Source organism: Triturus cristatus, chromosome 5_1, assembly GCF_964204655.1.
Source record: "Triturus cristatus chromosome 5_1, aTriCri1.1, whole genome shotgun sequence".
Lineage (NCBI taxonomy): Eukaryota > Metazoa > Chordata > Amphibia > Caudata > Salamandridae > Triturus > Triturus cristatus.
The window spans coordinates 780,403,093-780,427,158 of record NC_140587.1 but is presented as its reverse complement, the minus strand read 5'-3'; the positions used below and the strand labels follow the sequence as shown (position 1 = coordinate 780,427,158).

General features: G+C 46.1%; 1 protein-coding gene across 2 annotated transcripts in view; it reads left to right on the top strand.

Moving 5' to 3' along the window:
- Window positions 1-23,117, top strand: part of LOC146831468 (E3 ubiquitin-protein ligase TRIM39-like) — a 121,820-nt gene extending 98,703 nt beyond the window's left edge. For both annotated transcript variants that reach the window (XM_085605788.1, XM_085605787.1), the window contains one exon: window positions 17,234-23,117. In XM_085605788.1, the coding sequence (XP_085461914.1) occupies window positions 17,234-17,775 (542 nt within the window). In that variant the 3' untranslated portion in view covers window positions 17,776-23,117. The remainder of the gene's footprint in view (window positions 1-17,233) is intronic.
- The last annotated feature ends 949 nt before the right edge of the window (window positions 23,118-24,066 follow it).

The window sequence follows — 24,066 nt, the reverse complement described above, 5'->3', positions numbered from 1 at the left end:
TCACCCCCTATGTGGGACTCAAACTCCCATGTTAAAAAAACAAATCTCTGTTTACAGATGCAAGGTTGGAGAGTAGCATCTTATGCCAACAAATATCATAGGAATTGGCAATGAGAAAGTTTTAGTTAATGATCAAGTGTTTGCCATAATGCCCTATCTATTTACCAGTTTGTGTGAACAAAGGATGGGGTTAGTTTCTAAATCTATACTACACTCTAATGCAAATTTTGTAGGTGAAATTTGGAATACAACATAATTTCAACATTCCAATTATTTAGAAAAATTGCAACAATCAAAATAACATCATAGTTTTACATCCTATATTAGTCGGACATGTTACATTTAGCCTATCCTTTTCAATTCAAGCTATACTATAATTAAACATTTACTCCTATATGGAGTCACTGTACAATTTGTCCATGTGTTTTATGCTTGCCATTCCTGTTTACTCTGATCAACCCTGTCTCCCAATTTGCTTTGTTAGCTAATATAAAACAAAATGTGAAACTCCTCATCAGTAGATAGCCCATGATTAGCTCTATCCAATTTGTGCATCCAGTATACTTCTTTCTCCCTTAATAAAAGTCTTGATTGCCTCCACCCAGGTTGTCATCAAATGGCGAATTCCATTGATCCTAATGACCTTAAGCAGCATTTCCTTGTGTAGGTTTGAGAAATGTTTCAAAAAAGTTACTGTTGTTCTTTATTGCTGAGACATGTTCATTCCACTTACACCTCAATTGATGCTTGGAGGAGTCTATAATTGAAAGTTACAAACACAAATGATAACATAGACACAATAAGTTGTCTTGCAATTCATGAATTGCCTAATCTGGTGGGATTCTGATTTGTAACTTTTAAAAGTACAGTTTTTTCTAGTATGTATGGACATCATATACCGGATCCATATTTGTAACAGCCAGGTTGACATTTCTTGGGAGAATGAGTATAAGAAACTGAGTTACTCTTGGAATGTAGGCCCTTAATTGTTCTGTTCCTTGTGTAATTAACCTCGTTGGTGAAAGAAAGAGGAATGTGGTGGAATCAAGACTACACAGTCTTAGTGTTCTGCAATCCAGTATCTGTCAGCGCCAGCTGCTAGGTTCCGAGGCAAACTTTGGGCACCATCATTTATCATTATACAAATTAAGCACTGTATTCCAGAGTCTCACTGGTCTCTGTCACTTTTAACTGTGCATTGTGACAAGCGCAATCACACTCGCTCACCTGGACCCACAAACTGGGCTCAAAGCTTCCTCCTAACTAGCCCACCCCTCTGAACCCCACCTGGAACAACCTTGGTTGTGCTAGAGAAATGCAAGAAAGAGAAATCCCTTCCCTTTTCACCCATCCTAAATACTTCGTTTAGTCCCTCCTTTCCCCATTCCCTCACAATATGCACCGTAGCCCCTGCTAGCCTGCTGCATTTGCTATAGAGCCGAGGTGAAGAACGTGCAAGATCATCTCACTCTGGGACCCCTTTCCCTGACTCTTGCAAGGAGATTGTTTTACACTGTAAATGATGTCTTGGCAAAACAAAGCAGCTACATCAGGGCTTTCTTCACTAGTACTCCTGAATGCAAAGTATAATGCAAACATCATGTCTTACAAACAAACACATTTAAATGAGTTTTAGTGGCAGCTCTCTACTCAATTTCAGATTTTAGTTGTTTCTTTTCAATTATGGGTCCCTTGTCATTCACTTTCTCTGCAAAATCTGTCATGATTGGTGATCTCTTAGGCGTTTAAGTGGCAGGCTCTATAGGTTCACTGTGGCCTATATCACCCTTGAAAGACTATATCAGAATTCAGTAGCTCTTGTTGTCTCCTATCTATTGCCCAGTTCTTTCTATTTCACCATTCTTTGAACTCTAATGTGTTTTTTTTTTACCTTGCTTGTAAGTCTTCTTAGGGGAAACGCATCGGTTTTCCTGCTGAAACTCAAATAGGCCGCTTGCATTGCTTATCATTCACATAGTCACCTGCCTGCAGTGGATACACACTGCTATATATATTAGAATTCCATCAGGGCTGTCACAAACCTTTGAAGGGCCCAGCATAAAAATAATTTATGTTCCCAAGAACCTATTTCTGCACAATATAGGACTTTTATCCTTCAACCTTTTTTTACCTTGATCACACTCCTCAAGACCCCTCCTTTCCGAAGCCCCATTTTTTTCTTCCTGTCTCCTACCTCTCAACAGGGCCGGCTTTAACACTGGTGGCGCCCTGTGCGAGATTGTCTGTTGGCACCCCCCCCAATGACCACCTCCGCCACGGATTCCCTCACTAGCACCCTTTAACAGTGCCCCTCAAGTCTTCATAACCACTGTCTCTCAGATTAATTTAGTTTGATAGCACCGCTCATACCAGTGTAAGGTGTCAGAGCACTTTAATCACACACATGTATAAATCAGCGTATAGGAAATATTACATCAGACAGGACTACAAGGTGTAGGAGTGACATGTCATTGATACTCGTAGGCAATAAGAGTCCTTATTCTGGAAAAACACAAATTCAGAATTTTAAAAGTAACATCATTGTTAGGGGTTCTCTTTAGTAATAAGAATTGTTTTCTACCCAAATGAACCCTTTTGGCAAGATTAGGATAATAAAAGACTGGGCAAAAAACTAATAGCTCTAACTTATATCTTGCAGTTTGCATGCAGCTCTTTTATGACAGATAACAGCTCAATGTTTTGTATTAGGAATTGACTTATAAACGACAAGTTACAAAAGAAGCTCTCTTCCAGAAGCAGTAACCTACTGACCTATTTACGTTATATGCAATTTATTTGCATAGTACTTGTTCTTAGCAGCAGGCTTTTTAACCCTCTGTGCTGCCTTAGGATGAGTCAAAACTTTCACTAGACAAACCTCCTGTCTCTTTCCAGGAAGACGATTAATCACTGAAAGAACAGTAGAGCCTAAAACCAAATTACCATACTGGGACCACCTGATAATTGAAAAACGGGAAGGAGAAAAACTAATTAAATATAGAACAAATTATATAATGGAAGATATACACAAAGAAAAACTATTGACAGTCGAGAAAATACAACTCATATTTAAACCTGAATACAAATCCAGAGGTAGATATGACACATTGAACAGAGGGAATATCCTTAGATTATTTAAATCAATTCCAGCTTTAGTCAACATCAAGAACGATGATATTAATTCCATTGAATTTATTGCCGAGAAGAACAGTACCAAAGAACTGACCCTGGTCACATTAAAATCTATGACAATAGCAGAGAAAATATTAAAAGAATTCTCAACATTCAAGGCCTGGGGAATAATTATCAAAAAGCAGGAGCCGAAAGTCTATCCTACTCCACTTATTAGTGAATCAAATCGGCTCCAAATAGAAAAAAATACCAATCAAAAAGGAACAGTATTAAGGAATGCCCGGGGGAGATCCATTAGCACATCAAGAGAGGTATCACCACCTTCCATAATAGAAACATCCATACGAATAAACGAAAATTGGATTGCACAGGCCTTGCATAGTAATATAGAACAATGAAGGAACAATATTCCAATCCCCTCAAATAAAGTAACAGAGTTGAGAATGTGTTCATGGAATATAAACGGAGTAGGGACAAAGATTACCAATGCACAAATAAGGACTATTCCATTACCCTGTCACATTCTATTCCTCCAGGAAACTTGGGAAACAAACCCTTTTGTATTAGAGGGTTATGTTGGATATTTTGAAAATGCAAGTAAAACACATAGGTATGGACGCCCTAGTGGGGGGTTAGCAACCTTTATTTCTAGTTCCATAAAGGCTGAACATGAGCAACTTGTTACACATAGTAAAAACATACTTATAGTCAAACTAAAATATAAAAGCTCAGATCAAAAGGATATGTCATTGATTATGATCAATGTATATATCCATCCAACAAAAATAAGTAGAGCAACCATATGTGCAACCCTTAATACCATATTATTGGAACTAATCATAGAAAATCCATTGGTGGACTATGTGATGACTGGAGATTTTAATCTCACTTTGTTAATACCGTTCAATAGGGATGATGTCTCACAATTACAAGACCTTCAGTGGTCAATCCCACAGCAGGACTATCAAGGAGTCACATATAGCCAAGCACGAAATCAAATTGGTAGAACATTCATCAAGGACATAGAAGCATTGGGATTGCGAGTCCTTAATGGCCGATTTAAAGAGGATACACCCCCCGCCCATACATATATCGCACACAATGCAAGTACTAGGATCGATTATACAATGGTTTCACTCAATTTATTTCAAAACATAAATTCGTATAGATTAGTTAAAGTTGGAGATAGTGATCATTGTCAGCAGATAAGAAATACTAACATTAGGCACAATATTAACCAACCGTACCATACTGTGCCGGGGTATATTGGAACAATAAATTATAAAAAACTAATTTGGACTAAACTGAATAAGGATACTATAAATGAAAAAGTTGAGAATATTATTTGGACCTGTTTTACTGAAAATACCACAGAAACAACAATTGAACAGTGGGTGGAATTCACTAAGAAAATAGTGAAACCCCAAACCCAGGTTAACTTCAATAAAAGGAATGTAAAATGGAAAGAAGAAGGAAAGGACTCATATATGAATCTTCCGTATACAATAGCAAAGTTAAAACGAGATCGAAATAAGATACGAAGACAAATAAAAACCACAGTAACAAATGATGAAATTTTGAACAATCTTAAAGCTTTAAATCAATCCTTGAAGAAGCTAATATGGAATGAGAAATACCAAGCAAAACAAGAAATGTGGTCTAAATTATTTCATGCAAGTAAACAAGCAAACGTAAGAGAATTTTGGAATATTATAAACAAATTAGTACGGCCGAGCAAATTGGTAGTCTCATCAACCTTAACTGAGCAAGAATGGGTTACTTTTCTTGAAAAACATCTAAACAACAAGGGAGCTACTAAAATGAGTGAGAACGTAATAGAGAGCTTTACAGCATGGGATGAGATGCAAGAACAATTTACAATTTCGAAAGAACAACTAGTAAAACTAATAAAGAAGCAGAAAGATGGGGCACCAGGCCCCAATGGGATACCATTTGCCCTTTTTAAAGAAAACCCAGTCTTTTGGTCGAGCTATTTGGAAAAGGTATTCAACAAAATTATAGAAACAGGTAACATCCCTGAGTCTTGGCGAGGATCTCTAATTTCCCCAATATTTAAGAAGGGCAATTGGGCGCTTGCGGAGAACTATAGACTCATCACTCTACAAGATACAGATGCCAAGCTTTTTGCAGGAATATTATTAATTAGACTAAATGAATGGGTAGCAGAAAACAAGATTTTGCCGTTGAATCAAACTGGTTTTATTAAGGGGCTTGGAACAATGACAAATATTATGGCGTTAGCACTATTAATTGAAAAATCTCTGAGAGAAAAAATGCTCCTCTATCTGTGCTTTGTAGATTTTAAATCTGCTTTTGACTGTGTGCAAAGGAATTTATTGTGGAAAAAACTTATTGAAAAAAACATTCCATTTGATCTATTAAGACTGATTCGGGAGGAGCCTAGCGCGCAACCAAGATGGCCGCGTAGGTGCGAGGCTCCCGAGGACCTCCGCGACCTCCTGAATTAATCCTGGCGATATCCTGTCCTTGTTGAGGGGACTGTGTTGGGGAACCGGAGCTGAGGCGCCACCCGTTTTTTGGGCTCGAATCGGACCCCGAACGCCGGTGGGAGCATCGATCGAAGGTTGCGGCCTTCTCCTCGCCGGCCCCCCGGATTGGAGTAGTGGGGCGATCCGGGGACAAAGTGAATAACAGCGGCGAGCGGGGCTGGGCGACTGGCGTACCCCGCACTTTCACTTTCGCTTTTGCGCCCTCCTAGCTCTCAAGCCGGGTCGGGCTGCGGAGCGGGGTGCGGTGGCCTTGTCCAGGAGCCCGGCTGACCCGCCGGCGGTGGGTTGACCCGCGGTTCGGTGGTCGCCCCTGCCCCCCCCCCTGGCACCCGTGACTTGGTATAGCGGCCCGTTTGGGGAGCTTGGCACGACGGTGGAAGAGCCAGCATGTCCACCAAACAAGATGGCGACCGGGCGAAGGTGAAGACGACCCGCCGTGGCACGGCGCACCAGGCCAACAGTATGGACCGCTACACGCTTCAGAAGGGTTCTCCGGAGACATCGCGTGCATCCCCGGTGGGCCCGACGGAGGCATCTGCTCATCCGGTGGATCTGACCCTCCGGGACGTCATGGGCGCCATCGCAGAGATGAAGGCCTCGGTGGACCAGCGTTTCGACACCTTAGCGCAAAAAATAGACTCGGTCCTTGTGGATGTGAGCCTTGTGAGGGCAGACTTGTCCAAAACAAACGACCGAGTCGACTCCCTGGCCCACACCACAACGAGCCTCACGACAGACGTGGTGGCCCTCCAGAAGGAGGTGCGCCGGCTTGGCCAGGCGAGCGCCCTGATGGACCGGCGATTGGAGGACTCCGAGGGTCGGGCCCGGAGGAATAATGTCCGTATTGTGGGGGTCCCGGAGGGACGAGAGGCGGAGGCGGCGGATCTTTTCGTGGAAGATTTGATCCTGACCCATCTCCAGCCCCGGGGGCTGAGTAAGCTTTTTGCGGTGGAGCGTGCTCACCGGGTCCCCGGGGGCAGACCTAAGACTGGTGCCCCGCCGCGGCCGCTCATCGCCCGGATTTTTAATTTTCGGGACAGAGATGCTATCCTCCAGACCTCTAGGCAACAGGGACCGGTCAAGCTTGACAACATGGAGATACATTTCTACCCAGACTTTACTCCGGCGGTCCAGAAGCAGCGACAGAGCTTTCTTGGGGTTAAACGTCGCCTAAGGGACCTGAACCTCAAGTACTCAATGCTCTTTCCAGCCAAGCTGAGGGTAGAGGTGGATGGTCGCACGCACTTCTTCGACCGGCCCGAGGCGGCTGGGGACTGGCTGGACACTCTGCCTGGAGATCGGGGCCGGGGGGGCGGGGGGGGCGCGGCTGGCGAGGAGGGCCCGCCGGATCAGAATTGAGGGGTGACTGAATAGGCCTTGCTCTGGACGTTGTTCCTTCACCATTTATTGATTGCGTATGTTCCCCTCCTATGGAGGTTGCGTGGGGTCTGTTGGGGGCTTCCCTCCTCCTCTGGGGGACTAGTTAGTATTTTAGCTATGGGGCGACAGGCACACTGCACTTTGGGGGGGCTGTCTGGGCTCATGCAGGGGTGCAGGGAGGGGGGAGTTCTGTTGGGACCGGGGGGTGGGGGGGGTGTGTTGTTTGTTAGCACCGCAGGGCAAACCCGCTACTATGTTGTTGTTATTAGGATGCTCGATGGGGGACGACCGATTGATTCGACGTATGATGGGGGGTAGGGATTTGACTGTGTTGTCATGGAATGTTAACGGCCTGGGGGATAGGATTAAGCGTGGTGTGGTCCTGCAGTACTTAAAACGTATTTCACCAGATGTTGTCTTCCTGCAGGAGACGCACCTTATAGGTAACTCCTTTCATGCAATGAATCGGCGGGGATATCGTTTGGTGGCACATTCCGGCTTCACCTCGGGCTCGCGGGGGGTGGGTATTATGATCAAGAACTCGCTCCCGTTGGAGATTGATGAGGTGCGCCATGATGAGAGGGGACGCTACACGGTTCTGGTGGGAAGAATGGAGGGTAGAGTGTTTATCTTTATATCAGTGTACGTCCCGCCTGGGTTACAAGCCACCACATTCGCGGACCTGGGGCGCCTCCTTCTGGACCTTCCGAGTGGCCTGCTGGTGGTTGGAGGGGACTTTAATGCAGTAGCCTCTGGGTCTATGGATCGCCATCCCCCTAGGGACCTCCCCCGGGCACAGGCGTGGCTGCCCGGCCTTCTGGACACGCTGGGCCTGGTGGATTGCTGGCGATTAAAGCATCCCGCATTGCGACAGTACACCTTCCACTCGGGTGCCCATGGTAGCCTCTCGCGGCTTGATTACATCCTTGTCCCGGCGGCCCATGCAGGGAGGGTGGGGGAGGTGCGCCATCTAGCGCGGGGTATCTCAGACCACTCCCCATTGTTGTTGCATTTCGATGTCTTCCCGAGGGGGGATGGCAGGGTGGCCCCAATCAATGCATGGTATTTGCGCGACCCCACCATTCGTGCCGATTTGATCAAATCCTTACAGCGATATTTCGACGAGAATGTGGGGTCGGTCTCTTCTGCCATCTCCCTGTGGGAGGCTTTCAAGGTAGTCCTTAGAGGGGAGGCCCTCTCCTTTATCTCCCATGCCCGGCGGCTCGAGCGGGAGGAGGTGACCCGGGTAGAGGCCGAGATTGCAGAACTGGAGGGTGACCTGGGGAGCGGGGTAACAGAAGCCAAGTTGCATGTTCTACACCTAAAGCAGGCGGCCTATCGGGCCCTCGTCACGGAGGCGGCCAGGGGCCTCAGTAGAGAGCAGCAGGGGCGATTGTATGATGTGGGGGATAAGGCTGGCAAATTGATTGCGTGGTTGGATAAGAGGGAGAGAGCGAGCCGCGTGGTGCCTTTGATTGAGAGTGTTGATGGTGCGTGTGTCACCGAGCCGGAAGCCATTGTCTCCTGCTTCGCGGATTATTTCCGCGAAGTCTACTCCCCGGTTTCCCCCTGCTCGGAGGAAGATTCCCATGCCCTGCTTCGGGACATCGCACTGCCCTCCCTAACGGTGGAGGACAGGGATTCGCTGGACGCCCCTCCCACCGCGGACGAAATTGCCTTGGCTATTCGCTCGGTTGCATCCGGCAAGGCCATGGGCCCCAATGGTATTCCCATCGAGCTCTACAAGCTACGCACGGATGTGTTGGCGCCCCACCTGCGCGCGATGTTCCTGGCGGCCCACTCGCAGGGTTCCCTCCCGCCGGACCAGCGCCTGGCCACAATTGTGGTGATCCACAAGGAGGGGAAGCCCCGTGAACGGGTCACATCCTATAGGCCGATTTCGCTTTTGAACGCGGAGCCCAAAATCCTTGCCAAGGTGTTGGCCAACCGGTTGGTTGGCGTGGTGGGCGACCTGGTCCACCAAGACCAATCTGGCTTTATACCGCACCGCAACACGGCGCTCAATCTGCGGCGCTTGCACGGGGTGCTCGCGCGTGTCCCATTTGTGCGGGAGCCGGCCATCTTGGCGTCCTTGGACGCCACCATGGCGTTTGATACGCTTGAATGGCCATACATCTGGGCGATGCTGGCGAAATTCGGGTTCGGCCCGGGTTTCATTAGCTGGGTCAAATTGCTATATTCGGGCCCATTGGCGCAGGTGGTAGTGAATGGGCGAGTCTCGGCCCCATTCGCGCTGGGGAGGGGTACGCGACAGGGTTGCCCCCTGTCGCCTCTCCTGTTTGCCCTGGCCCTGGAGCCCCTGGCGGAGTGGCTGCGGTGGCACCCTTCTATCCGTGGTCTCCGCTGGACCCCCGAGCATGAGGACCGTGTGTCCCTCTACGCTGACGACATCCTTCTGTATCTCGCCTCCCCGCGTAAATCACTGATCGTCCTGGTTGATGTTTTGCGCTCATTCGGTCGCAACTCAGGCCTGGTCATCAACTGGGCGAAATCCTGTGTCTATGTGCTTTCCGGGGAGGCTCCGTCCCTACCACGGGACTGTCCGATCCAGATTGCCTCCCAAGGTTTTCGGTACCTGGGTATCTATATCACACTTGACCCGGAGGCCCGCTATGAGCGGAATTTGCTGCCCCCCCTCCAGCGCTTGAGGGAGGACGTGGTGCGCTGGCGGCGTCTGCCGCTCTCGCCGCTCGGCCGAGCGGCTTTGTTCAAAATGATGTCCCTGCCGCGATTCCTCTACGCCCTCCAGAATACTATGGACTTGGTCCCGGCACGCTATTTCCGTGAGGTGGAGGGCCTCCAGCGGCGCCTGTTCTGGGACGGGAGGCCGCGCATTGCTCTGGCTAAATTGACGCTCCCGTGGTACGATGGGGGGGTCGCCCTCCCGGACATTAAACGGTATTACTGGGCCTCCCAACTAGCTGCAATTAATCATGGCCTTTATGGGCCCGCCTTGAACCCGGCATTTGAGATGGATAAAATGCTCCTACCCGGTGGCGATTACAATTGCGCGCTCTACTCTGGCGCGCCCGACTCCCGTTTGACGGGACCGACGCGTGTTATGGTGCGTGTCTGGCACGCGGCTAATGCAGCTATGGGGTGGAAGGACCGTTTGACCCGGGCGTCACCGCTGTATGCGTCTGAGAGGTTGGGCTCCCTATGGACGTCGAAGGGCTTCGAGAAGTGGGACACGATAGGAATCAGCACGGTGGGAGATCTCTGGACGAGGGGGGGATTCAAAACTTTTGAGACGCTGCAGGCGGAGTTTCAGCTGCAGGGCAGTGAGTACTTTCGGTACCTACAAGTCCGCCATGCGCTGGGCGCCGTCTTCCCGGACGTCGCATCCATTCCGGAGTCTTCCCCCCTGGAGGACAGAGTGCTGGACGGCCATGTACCGGACAGCACGATCTCCCTCATATACAAAAAACTGATCAACGATAGATCGTGCCTGCTGACTAGTCTCCGCGAGGCCTGGGTTGCCGACGGGCTGGAGCTGGACGACGAGGATTGGATTTCCGCGGTGGCCTCTCCGAAAGAGGTGGCCATCCCGGCTCGCCTTCGTTTCGTCCAGCTCAAGATCCTTCACCGGGTTTACGTGACGGGGCCAAGGCTTCTGCGTATGGGTTTTGCTGGTGACGGACTGTGTAAGCGTGGCTGTGGTGCGCTGGCGACTTTCATGCATATACTGTGGGAGTGCCCGAAGGTGGAGCGATTCTGGCGTGGTGTGCATGAGGTCCTGCGTGTGGTTACGCGTGTCGCGCTGCTGCCTGAAGCGAGGAGATGCTTGCTGAATGTATGGGAACCGAATGACTATTCGGTCCCGCAGACGCGGTGGGTGACTCTGGGATACATGATAGCTAAGCGTGACATTACTCAATTGTGGGGATCCCAGAGGCCCCCTGCGGTGTCGGCCTGGAAAGAGCATATGGATTGGTGTATGTTTCGTGAAAAGGTGGTGTATGTGGCGAGGGGTAAGCCTGGGGCGTGGGTGAAACTCTGGGGCCCCTGGAACGCCTACCGCGGGGGTATTTGTGAGCCACCACTGCTACCGGCTGCCTCGCCTGCTCCGTCTCCCTAGACGGCCCCCCTCCCTCGGCCGCGGGCGCGCGGTCCCCCAGTCCCTGGCCTACTCCCATTCCCCTCCTCAGAGTTCTGCTGCTGGTTTGGATCCCCCACTTATGGAGCACGTGCTGTCACTTTGGATCTCGGGTTGCCTTGCGGGTGTGGTTTTTTGGTGTTGTTTATTTCAAGAAAAGGGAACCGTACTGTGGGCTTGGAGCTGTGTGGCCTGCACCATTGATTACTCCTGTTTCACTGCTCTGCACTGCCGAGAGACTTTTACTGTATGTATGCAATATGCTTTTGTCATTCTAGCGGCCGGCCGGGTGGTTGTAGGCCCATACCTGTAACTTTTACAACCTGCAATAAACGGTTTCAAAAAAAAAAAAAAAAAAAGACTGATTCGACTGTTACACAATAAAACCTGGGTAAAAGTAAGGATGGGGGACGGCCGATCACTAACTAAGGAGATCCCTGCAACAAAAGGGTTAAAGTTGGGATGTGTGTTGGCTCCCCTACTTTTTAATCTATTTTTAGGAGATTTATCAGGATACCTCGATGAACTCAATGCACATCCTCCGAAGCTAGGGGACAAGCTGATAACTAACCTAATGTATGCAGATGACGCCATTCTTCTAAGCCACACTAAAATAGGTCTTCGGCGCTTAATTGACAGAACAGTTTTGTATGCACAGGAAAATGGAATGGTAATAAATGAATCCAAAACAAAAATCATGGTGGTCACTAGGAATATAAAACTGAGACAAAAAAAATAAATGGTATATGGAAAATACCCAACTGGAACAAATAGAAGTGTACAAGTATCTGGGTGTACTATTTGACCAGAATGGAAACTATCAATTACAAAAACTAGACATACAAAGGAAAGCTAACTCGTTAACTGCAGCATTCAAGATAGCACAGAAATCGCTCGGAACTCTGACGTATCGGCCGCTTATGACAATTATAGGAGCTAAATTGCTCCCAACAATAACATATGGTAGTGAGGCATTAATGGGGACGGATGCAGAACTATTAAATAAGGTTCTTTCAAAAACATATAAATCTCTCTTCTATCTCCCAAATAATGCTTCCCCAGCACAGATTAGACTGGAGTTCGGGTTAAATAATCAAGTTATTGCAAGAAAAGGCCAATTTATTAAAACGTGGTATAGGATCAAAAATGATCATGATAATCATATATCTCAGTTACTTTGGCAAGAAATAAATAAGAATACCAAATCAGTTGTAAGAAAATATCTCGACGATGCATTAGAAGAGTTTGCATTAATGCCAATCTGGAATAATATGATAAACAATGGATCCTTTAAAAAATTAGTAAATCGAACAACAAACCACCTTTCACTTGTATACGACAAAGATACACTAGCAAAAAGAAAACACTCATGGGCAGTAATAAATGGATACGAAAAGAAGAAAGTACAAGAATATTTGGAGACACCTTGGTCTGAGAAAAGTAAACAATGTCTTATGAGAGCAAGATTTGGAATTCTACCAGGCCTTAGTCATGTCCCTCCGTGGAAAAAAACTAGTAGCAGCACACTGTGCAGACTTTGTAAAAGTGGAGAAGAGAATATTGTCCACCTTCTATGTATTTGTCCAGGACTCCGAAATGAAAGATGCACGTTATTGAAACCTCATTTTAACATGCGTGGAACAAGGACATGTAGACAGGCAGTCAAAGTCTGTCTTCATTCGAACGATATAGTCATGAACGTTGCCTTTGTAAAGTTCCTAAAGATTGCATCTATAAAACTGGGAGTATAAAATATAAAAAATGTTTTTATGAACAAGTTTTAAAGTAATTCTTTAGGTTATAATTGTTCTTTCTAAATGTATTATATTTATTACATATGCCTTTGTGTTGGAAACATTGTAAGATTTTAATTAATCAAACAATAAAGAATTACTGTACTGTCCACTGGAGTTATCTTGATATTTTAATTGATGGATGGAAATTGAGGAGGCCAGGAACGTGGCAGCTGGTGCATTTAAAATGATGATAACTTGTAAAAATGACGCCCCCACCCCAAGTCAGCGCCCAGTGCAGTGGCACCAATCACACCACCCTAGAGCCGGCCGCTCTCACCCTTTACCTTTTTCCTGCACATCTTGCAACAAACACCCTGTGTCTTCCTTCTGCACCTTTCTTTCTCTTCACCTTACCTCTGCTGCTAAACCAGCACTTTTCCCCTCCCACCCTTAGCTCTTTGCTCTCTAATGAACCACTCACACACGCCCTGACCAGTTCCCAAGCAGCTGTTCCCTGACACTCACTTGACACTCTCCTATCCAGCCTGGACCACAATATTAGTTTAGAAATTGACAGTGCAATGTTCTTCAGAGCAAAAGCTGATACTTTTGCCTTTTGGGGCATAGTTTTTCCCTTATTGGCATCTGTTGACCATTTGTTGCAATGTGCGTTGGCACCTTAAGGCAGCTGCCTACAGGGCATCATCAACACTGCCCAACCCTGCACCAGTGACACATAGCTTACAAGCATTTGCAATGCAATAGGCCTTGCATTTACAAGAGTTTGAGCTGTTGGCAACACAATAGCTTAAACTCTGGCAAATGCAAGACCTATCGCATTGCAAATATGTTTTGGTTTACTAGCGCCCGTTCGCGGCGCTTTCATATTTATGGAGGCCACGCCCCTTTCTTTAAGCAAGCCACAGGTAAAGAAAAGGGCGTTGCCGACAATAAAGTGAACCTGCGGCATGCGGCGCTTTGACAAAATAAAAGCCCTGCGGTCCTAATAGGTATCACACTTGTAATTCTACAGTAAAAATCCATACATAGCTCTTTCAAATCAATGCCGCTTCCCATGCTATGTAAATAATGAATGTCTGGCACAGCTGTACCCACTGCAGTTAAAATCAGAGCTGATTTGCAATATTTAAATATATGCAAATGTCAGTACGTAGAAAACAGTGATTTATTTGAGCCGGTGGTTTCTGGTGCTCAACACCAGAACTTAGGGGCATATTATCAAGCACGGCGTTAAAATTATCGCCGCTTTAGCTGCAGAAAACTGCCGCTAAAGCGGCGATAATGGGCTTGATAATATGCCGCAGAGAATTCCAATAGAAGCCCATGTTGACACCAGAACATGGGCTTCTATGGGAATTGTTAAGGGCATATTATCAAGCCCATTATCGCCGCTTTAGCGGCAGTTTTCTGCCGCCAAAGTGGCGATAATTTTAACGCCGTTGCTTGATAATATGCCCCTTAATAGTCAACACCAGCGCTTGAGAAGGTCTGCTACAAGCTCGCATGGTCTGGCTAATTTAGAGCTGACCACAACAACAGTTAATTATTAATTCAATATACATTAAAAATGACTATTACCTGCCACCCAAGCCATTCGTATAGCTTTGAGGGCCTGGAATCGTCTGAATTGTCACACTTGTAGGAGTGTGATGATTAGTAGTTGTGTTAATATCATTGGTAGCACAGCAGGGGCAAAGTGTGGTGCAAGCTTCAGTAGCCTCCTGACAAGAACCCTGACACAGTATTATTTTTTTTTTTTTTACTAATTAAGCACTGGTACAAAAAAAAACTTTATACAGCAGAACACAGAGGGGGTGATAAACTCACATTTTGCACTGACTTTACGTCATAAAGTGCCACAAACCAGCACAAAGTGTTTTTTAATTATTTACTTTCCAGCACAAAACTTCTTTTGTGCTGGAAATTATTTGAAAGTAACACAATGCAGTGTGAAGAGCTGCTTTGCATTACTTCGCGCCAAGGGTGATCCCATGCAACTAATCACACTTTTTGACACAAAGACCTATCTACCAGAAATGTGAGACTGGGTTTTGCATTAAAAAAAATAACACCTTTTAAAAGCAGCCGTTAAAAGGAGAAATGTAATTTATCTTTTCTTTTCCGACTTAGCATATGCTCTGCACTATACAGCACACATACAAATAAGTAACAGTTTTGAATGTTGTCGAGGCATAGTATTTTGCACTGGAAGGGAACACTTCCAGTACAAAACCTATGCTAGACTCTGACAAACACCTTTCCACTATGGAGCTAAGGTGTGTGCCTGACGCATGGCAGCAAAATTCTGAGCCAGTTCTAGGGAGAGGGCAGGCGAGAGACATATCTCTGTAGACATGGCACTCTCCTGCTCCCTCCCTGTCATGCAACACAGCGCAGCATTTTTGGCTGCTGCACTGCTTTGGGGGCTACATTGGTAAATCTGCCACAGAATTGTTTAAAAAATATAAGTGATAGAAGTGACAAAGTGCAATGCAACTGGTAACCTGCATGTATTCTGAAGGATGCTCCTTGCAGGAAAAAATACCCAAACCTGCTTCACGAGGCCCGTAAAACCCCTCTTTCTGGTAGTAGGATTCATAACATCTTCCATATCATGTTTTTCTGTTTTATTGAGAGCCAGAAATCTTCTGCTCATCTGTTCTTGTGAGTTGAATAGCAGACCCTTTTTAGTGCACAGCCCATGGCAGTTAGCACCGGCTGTATGCCCCTGGTGATGGTAGAGAAATTCACTGTCTTGGAGGTGTATGCTCACATCTCGTCCTATAGAAATAACTTTGTAAGCGTAAATTGCGCCTTTTCATTGGATTATTACGTACTGCCGCTAGGGGGCGCACTAACTGATATCACTGTATTTGATTGTTCTTACAGCAACTGGTGGGTATTAAATCTGTGTTGGATGAATGTACGGTGCTTGATCATTGCAGTTTCTGGGAGCTACGGGTGAAGTTCTATGCCGTGATTCAGAGAGCTGGGATTTGAGCGGTAATATGCCAGTGATTAGGTAACGCAACAGTTCTTATCCTTTTACATTCTGTGGACGCCCTACTGAGTCATTACTGGAATTCAGAGACCACCAAAAATTATTATTGGAAATTAGTGACCACTACCAATTTATTACTGGAAACCATAGACCCCGGGATAAGCAATTTGTATTATTTGAACCTCAAAACAATATATAAAAATACAGAAACAATCAAAGAAATTCACTAAAGGATAACATATCTAATTTAATCCACAAACAAATATAGAAAAATCAAACAATTTCAATTCGGTTTCTAATTCTAAAATACAAAGCAATATGCTATCCTCTAGCATATCAAAGTCTGCTGTCATTTTGTTGGTGGTTTAATTAAGGCCACTCATTGCCATAACTACATATATTCTATGTGGTGTTCTCAGGCTGCTCCCACAAATCTAGCTAAGAACACCAAGGGGCATATTAACAAGCGGCAGCGATAATTATCGCTGGCCGCTCTTAGCGAGAGAAATGTTATCGCTGGCTTTCGCAGGAAATTATCACCATGCTAGCGTTGTATTAACAACGCATAGCGCAATGGCGATAATTTCCCAGCGATGTTTTCCATGGAACATCGCTGGTTTTCCAGCAATGTTCCATGGAAAACGGCGATAACCTTGCTAATACGACCCTGTGGTCGTATCAGCATAATCCACCCCCAATGGTAAGTATAGCTAAGTTTGCATTTTAGCAGACTTTAGTTTTTGGAGAAAACTGCTGTTTTCTCCAAAAACTAACGTCTGCTAAAATGCGTGGGCAGCCTTGTAAATATCGCGATGTGTACATCAGCGATATTTACAAGGTTGTACTGCCCAGTGACGCCCACTTTGCATCTCATTAGAGATGCAAAGGGAGGCGTAGGGTAAAAGGGTGCTAACATGCGCTAATGCATGTTATCACCCTCTTGTAAATAGGGCGATATTTTTATCTCCGCTTTTTTGGCTTTAAAAGCCAAAAAGCGGAGATATGGACCTTGTAAATATGCCCCCAAATTCGTTTTAGCCTCCAGTTTAAAATTTCTTCACATGGTCAGACGTTTTTACATTTTCTGTTTTACATTTTGCTTCTTAATTTACATCCTTTATTAACGTGCTATTATTATTTAATTTACGAAACAGTTGCGGCTGTCTGGGAGTCCACCGACCACGAGTTAAGAACCGCTTAGGTAGAGGTTACGGTACATGGTTAGTAGCTGTTGGGATTGACTTGTGCTGCAAATCTTGCAATGGAAATTGAATGTGACTCTTTGAATGAGCTGTTATTTTCTCTTCCTCTCCAGTGGATGTGACCCTGGCTCCTGAAACTGCCCATCCTTACCTAATCCTGTCTGAAGATTGGAAAAGTGTGAGGGACGGGGACACAAAGCAGGACCTTCCACCAACCCAGGATAGATTTGATCATTACACTGTTGTGCTGGGATGTGAGCGCTTCTCCTCAGGGAAGCATTACTGGGAGGTAGAAGTGGGGCACAAGTCCGACTGGGGTCTTGGAGTTTGCAGTGAGTCGGCGAGAAGGAAGGGCCGGATCATATTACTGCCAGAAGCGGGATACTGGATTGTTCGGCTTCGGGATGGCGACAACTACAGCGCTCTCACTTCTTCCACCACACAGATAAGCCCTAAGCCATTGCCAAGAGCAGTGGGAGTTTTCCTGGACTATGAGGCAGGAAAAGTCTCTTTTTACAATGCTGAGAACAAATCTCATCTCTACACTTTCCATGACACTTTCACCCAGGTACTTAGACCACTTTTCAGTCCTGGTGTTGTTGACAAAGGTAAAAATGCAGGTGCTTTAAGGATCCGCATGGTGACCAGCTGGTGAAAAAGTTGCCATGACAGTACACACGTTCTTCAAAGACAAGTTTGCTGTGCTGTCACTTGAAGAGCTCTATGAATTGGATGGTCTACCAAAGGTAGAGCCATACACAGAAACATAATTAACTCAACTAATGGATATGGATGAGCAGCTACATGGTTGAATAGTATAGCAGGCCCATAACTTGACTGCCTTTCTGCTGCTATCTCGGAGGACCATCACAATCACATGAAAATTTGAGGAATAATCTGAGAAGTTCTCGTGATCCACTACCTACTTAAATATAGCGGAAAATATGCCTCCCTGAGAGAGGAGTGGACAATGTTGAGATGAGGGATGATTGCATTGGAGAGTGATTTGATGAGGGACATGACATTTCATCACCTTCATAGGAGTTGCAATGGACTAGAGACAGAGTAATCCAAGTGATTTAAAAAAAAAAATAATGTTTTATACAGTGCCAACTAGACCCGAAGGTATCGGAGCGCTTTACATGAGCGCCAGTTGTGTTACAGACGGACACATTCATTTTCGTTAGGCACGGGGAGATTTTGATTTGCCCAGGATGTTAAGCGTCCCTGACCAGACTCGAACCTGGTTCCCCAGCTCTGAGGTCAACCACTCCTTGTGCATTGTCAGCGCACTACTTTCATTGTAACTGAGACTAACGGGCATTATTTACATAAGCCAGTACGAAGACTCTCCCTGTGCTGTAATCTCCCTGTTTTTCTAAAACAGAGTTAATTATCTGACAAAGGGGTTGATAGTCAAGGGGATGTAGTGGTGGGAATTAGTGGGTCATTGTTAGAGGGGTTATTTGTGACTGATGTTACCCAGCTTCTTAATTGGGGTGCGGAAGTTGAGAGAGAATTGATGTAACGCTTGACTATCATGTCTAAAAACCCCACCCCACCTTCTCAGCATGCAGATACCAAGATGACTGGCTCACAGCTAAACAGGGCCATTTACAAACTGCTAATATTAGTGTTTAACTGAAAGAACCTGGGCCCAAGCCATCTCTGACAAGCTAGCATGCTACTCTCCAACCTTTAGTATTCAATAAGCTAAAAATAAGTATGACAACTAAACCTATTTAAGTGCCTGTTTGGTCTCTTTGTTTGGAATTGCTTACTGCCCAAAAGTCATAGCACCTACCCACCAGAGTTCAAAACTTGACAGAAAGTAAGCAAGAAAGAAACCTACCACAGAATGTAAATCAAAACAGGTAATGCCCAATCCACCTGTAAATATGCACATATCTGTCACTCAACCCACACTCTTCTGGGCACTCTTCACACTCACATACCAGGACTTAAACCTTGAGGGAACCCCTCTCCCTGCACCTCTCAGCTCGAGTCAGTAGAGTGTCCCTCTCACCACTAGGACCATGAACCCCTGTGCCAGTTTCCCCATTTACCTCAGAGACACTGCGCACTACTGGAGCTACCTCATGTCCTTGAACCTCCTGGTGTATGTTAACCCCCTCCTTCAAGTCAGGCGCCAAATCCCTGGGTGTGTACTATTCCCTCAGCACTAGAAAATTCAATTTTGCTGCCACCATCTGAGCTGGACTCCACCTCAGCAAAACTCACTTCCTGAGCTACACACTTTTTCTTTTCAGCTAAGGCTCGATCCATCTCCTCGCACTCCCGGTCTAGCTGCCTCAGCCTCCGGTCACGAGCACAAATCCGATTCCTCTCTTCACGAGCCAATCTTTCCCAAAATGTTTCCTCCTCAGGGCCACTGCCCTCTTGCTATTCTGGCTGGGGATCCTCCCCCTCAGATTCCTCCTCAGAGTCATCTGCTAGTGTTGCTTCCCAGCGTAGCATCTCATAGCTATACCTATACAGGGCTGCCTCAAGATTCTGCCTTGTTGATCTCCTCTTCACAGGCAGCCCCAACTCCTTGCAAAATACTTTTAGCTCCCTTATCTTGTAGATGTACAGGTGAGAAAAGTTGATTTCCATTTTGAGAAGGTCCAACAGGTGCAACAACTAACCAGAGTTCCAACAACAAAATTCCAAAGGGAAACATGGAAAAATAGTATGTGGTTGCGTTTGGTCTGCACTCACTAGTAGTGTTCACCAATCACTGTATATGAGTCACAGATGCAAGTCCAAATCCCACCCATCTACATGCAGATCTCTCTATTCAGCCCTGTGCTGACTCACCCTGTCTCCTGGAATCCCCCAGCCCCTGTCACTCAAACTCCAGACAAGGAATACACAACCTAGCAGAGGGAGGCTTGGATAGTTTATGCAAGAAAATACCTACTTTTTAAAAGTGGTATTTTCAAACCCAAAATGTTAAAACCAACTTCACTAAAAGATGTATTTTATCATTCTGAGTTCAGGCATACTAAACTCGAATTTCCACCATGTTCCCTGGGTCAGTTAGGATTATAGGATGTAATAATCAAACTGCCCATTCTGGCCTATGGGGAACAGTTAGCCTTGCAATAGTGAAAAACGAAAATGGCTGTAATTCACTATCAGGATATGCCACACACATCAGGGCATGTCCTACCTTATACTTACAATGCACCCTGCCCTTGGGCCCACCATAGGGGTGTCTGATATGAAGAAAAGGGAAGGTTTAGGGACTGGCAAGTGGGTGCACTTGCCAGTCAACTTGGCAGTACCAGACTGCACACAAGCTCTGCAATGGGAGGCCTGAGACACACTTTACAAGCTGCTCAGGTGGGTGGCATAACCAGTGCTGCAAACCCACCAGCAGCATTTGATTTACAAGCCCTTGGCACATGCAGTGCACTGTACTAGGGTCTGACAAGTAAACAAAATCAGCCAATCACGGAGTCACTAATCCATACATCAATTTACAATAGGGAGAGCATATTCACTTTAGCAGTGATAAAGTGCCCAGAGTCATAAAACAGCCAACAAGTCAGACAAAATACAGGAGGAAGGCAAAAAGTTCAGGGATGACCCTGCAAAAAGTCCAACAGCCCTCTTGCTGTACTTTATGTTCTTTAGTGAGTGAAAGGTTATGCTATTTGTACGGTGATCTAATTTGCCCATGTTCTGTCAAAACTTAACTTAACCTATGGGTTATCATTTATGCTATGTACAACATTTCTGATTGAAACGTTTTTGCTGCTTGCAACATAAATAAATAAAACAAACAAAAAGTTTTAGTTTAAGAGGCACATGTAGGTTACGGAGTGGCCTGTTGGACCTCTGACTAGACCAAGTCATAAAACATTAGACCAGTACTAACTGGTCCGACCTTGGACTCCCTATATCCAAATGCACAGGACAGCTGGAATCAGGGAAGAAAGATGTACTCCTCCCTAACTGGCAACACATTTTGAATCTTCTAGATTGGGAGAATATTGTGAAAGCATGCATAACTTTGGTTGGCTCAGTCTTTTTAATCCAATCACCAATGGAGAATAGAGATCAATTACTCAAGCCAGTGATTTGTATGTCATTTGGGAAATAGAATACACCTTGGGCCAGTGTTGGGTAGATACACTGAAGGGGCAGAATAATTAGTGGTGCACACCCTTCCCCCCCCAGCTGGGTTAAAGCCTGGATCCTGGGGACCCTTGCCCTTTGAACTGTGGAAGGAGGAGATGGATCGCCCTTCAATGAATATAGCTGCCTGACTGATGGATGATCTCCACAAGGTCAAACTGACAGAAGGACACACGTGTAGGAGGCCTCGGTTAACTGAAAATGCCCTGGGCCACAAGGTCCCTGCAGCACAGATGGTCTGTGACAAAGACCAAAGATCACACAACTGTTTTTCTTGGGTTGAGGAGCTGCAGAGATGGTTTTCTGCAAGATCACATATAAATCTGAACTGCCAGTCCTTCCCTGTACTCTCAGAATCCGTCCTTCCCAGACAGGCTTAAAGTTCAAAACCTTCATCTGACAATGTAGGGTTTGGTCTGCTACGTTGTTGGCTGCAGCCTCCCTAATTCTTGAACTCGTTGAACCATTTCTCAAGCCCTTAAAATGCCAGAGACAATATAAATTTAAATAGGCCATGCAACAAATAATGTTACAGGATGGTTCTTTGAAGTTGCTGTTGATCTACAACCCTAAAGACCATTTCCTAGTGGGAAATGACGAAGCCTTGTGATCGAGTGGCTGCCCCTAGGCAGTGCATATTCCACCACCAGAAAATATGACTGCTACCTGTAATTTCTGGAATATAGCCCACTAAAAATAGGTAGCACCCAGTGTGGGGAGGTGTTATAATGGGGGAAGACCTGCTGCTTCATCTATCCTCACTGCAAAAGATTGAAACCAGTTGGGACCTTCACTGCTCTGTACAAGTTGCGTAGATATGATTCGTGGACCTCTGATAACCAGTGAAACTCATGGCATCATGACATTCAGTTGACTGACTTGTGTGGGACTATTGTTGTTGGGAGGTGGGTTTTTGGGAGCGAGGATTCTGCTATGTTCAAACTAGCATCAGCCAGCTGAGGTGTCTTGACTTAAACCCAGAGCCAGACAACACTTACCTAAGGCGCATCACACAAGGTTGCTGCTTGAGATAATTTTTTATCTGCCATCATTTCCCTATTGATTCAGACGTTGTTAGTAAACACTGTGGTAAAACAGTCCTCCAATTCAACCCCAGTGCTTTCCCTATAGGATAAACTTCACCATAGGGCCAAAAGCAAATCTGGCACCATGCACATAAATATTTATGGGTTGCATCTTGGGTCCGGAGGATGACAGCATCATGGGGTTCTCTAAGCATACAAAGCTTTACTTTTAATTTTTTTTTTTGTAAACAGATTTTATTCATCAGTTTCCAAGTGCACAGAATCAATACAGTGGGAATTTAGAGCGTACATCTTGTGTCCGATAACAGATATCAACACATATATCTGATGGTCTCATATTATCCGGTGTAGAATCTCACCACGTGTAGTTCATGTATAAACTGCGCCCCGAATGTGTCGGTCAATCCAGGGTTCCCGGTAAGCTATGCTCCGCATCCCTATGATACGAGATCGACATCTCATCAGTCCGTCCCAATCAAAGTTCACAAATACTGCGACAACCAATAAAATTAACAAAACCCTCTCTACCCTCCCCCTCCTCCCCCATATGCAACTCCCCTCAGTCAACTGATCTGGGTTTAATCCATCACCGTTCTTTAGCCCACTCTGCCACCCCAGTTCAGACATGGCCATATGCAAATCAGTCTGACCCTGTGCCTCATGGGAACAGTCCAGCCCGAACTGCCAAGCCATGTCTTCCCTGGACCGGAAACAAGCTTCCTAGGACCAGTTTCTGGCATTTCAGCCGTCTTCAGCCAGGCTTGCTTGAATCCAGTGGCAAAGTGAGCAAGGGACTCACGTCTGAGCATACCCTGCCAACTTATGGCGAACAAAGCAAAACCAAAGGAAATGATGGACGGAGTGTTGAACATTGCAAGCACTCACCCCCAGTCAACTGATCTGGGTTTAATCCATCACCGTTCTTTAGCCCACTCTGCCACCCCAGTTCAGACATGGCCATATGCAAATCAGTCTGACCCTGTGCCTCATGAGAACAGTTCAGCCCGAACTGCCAAGCCATGTCTTCCCTGGACCGGAAGCAAGCTTCCTAGGACCGGTTTCTGGCATTTCAGCCGTCTTCAGCCAGGCTTGCTTGAATCCAGTGGCAAAGTGAGCAAGGGACTCACGTCTGAGCATACCCTGCCAACTTATGGCGAACAAAGCAAAACCAAAGGAAATGATGGACGGAGTGTTGAACATTGCAAGCACTCACCCCCAGTCAACTGATCTGGGTTTAATCCATCACCGTTCTTTAGCCCACTCTGCCACCCCAGTTCAGACATGGCCATATGCAAATCAGTCTGACCCTGTGCCTCATGGGAACAGTCTAGCCCGAACTGCCAAGCCATGTCTTCCGTGGACCGGAAACAAGCTTCCTAGGACCGGTTTCTGGCATTTCAGCCGTCTTCAGCCAGGCTTGCTTGAATCCAGTGGCAAAGTGAGCAAGGGACTCACGTCTGAGCATACCCTGCCAACTTATGGCGAACAAAGCAAAACCAAAGGAAATGATGGACGGAGTGTTGAACATTGCAAGCACTCAGCCCCAGTCAACTGATCTGGGTTTAATCCATCACCGTTCTTTAGCCCACTCTGCCACCCCAGTTCATACATGGCCATATGCAAATCAGTCTGACCCTGTGCCTCATGGGAACAGTCCAGCCCGAACTGCCAAGCCATGTCTTCCCTGGACCGGAAACAAGCTTCCAAGGACCGGTTTCTGGCATTTTAGCCGTCTTCAGCCAGGCTTGCTTGAA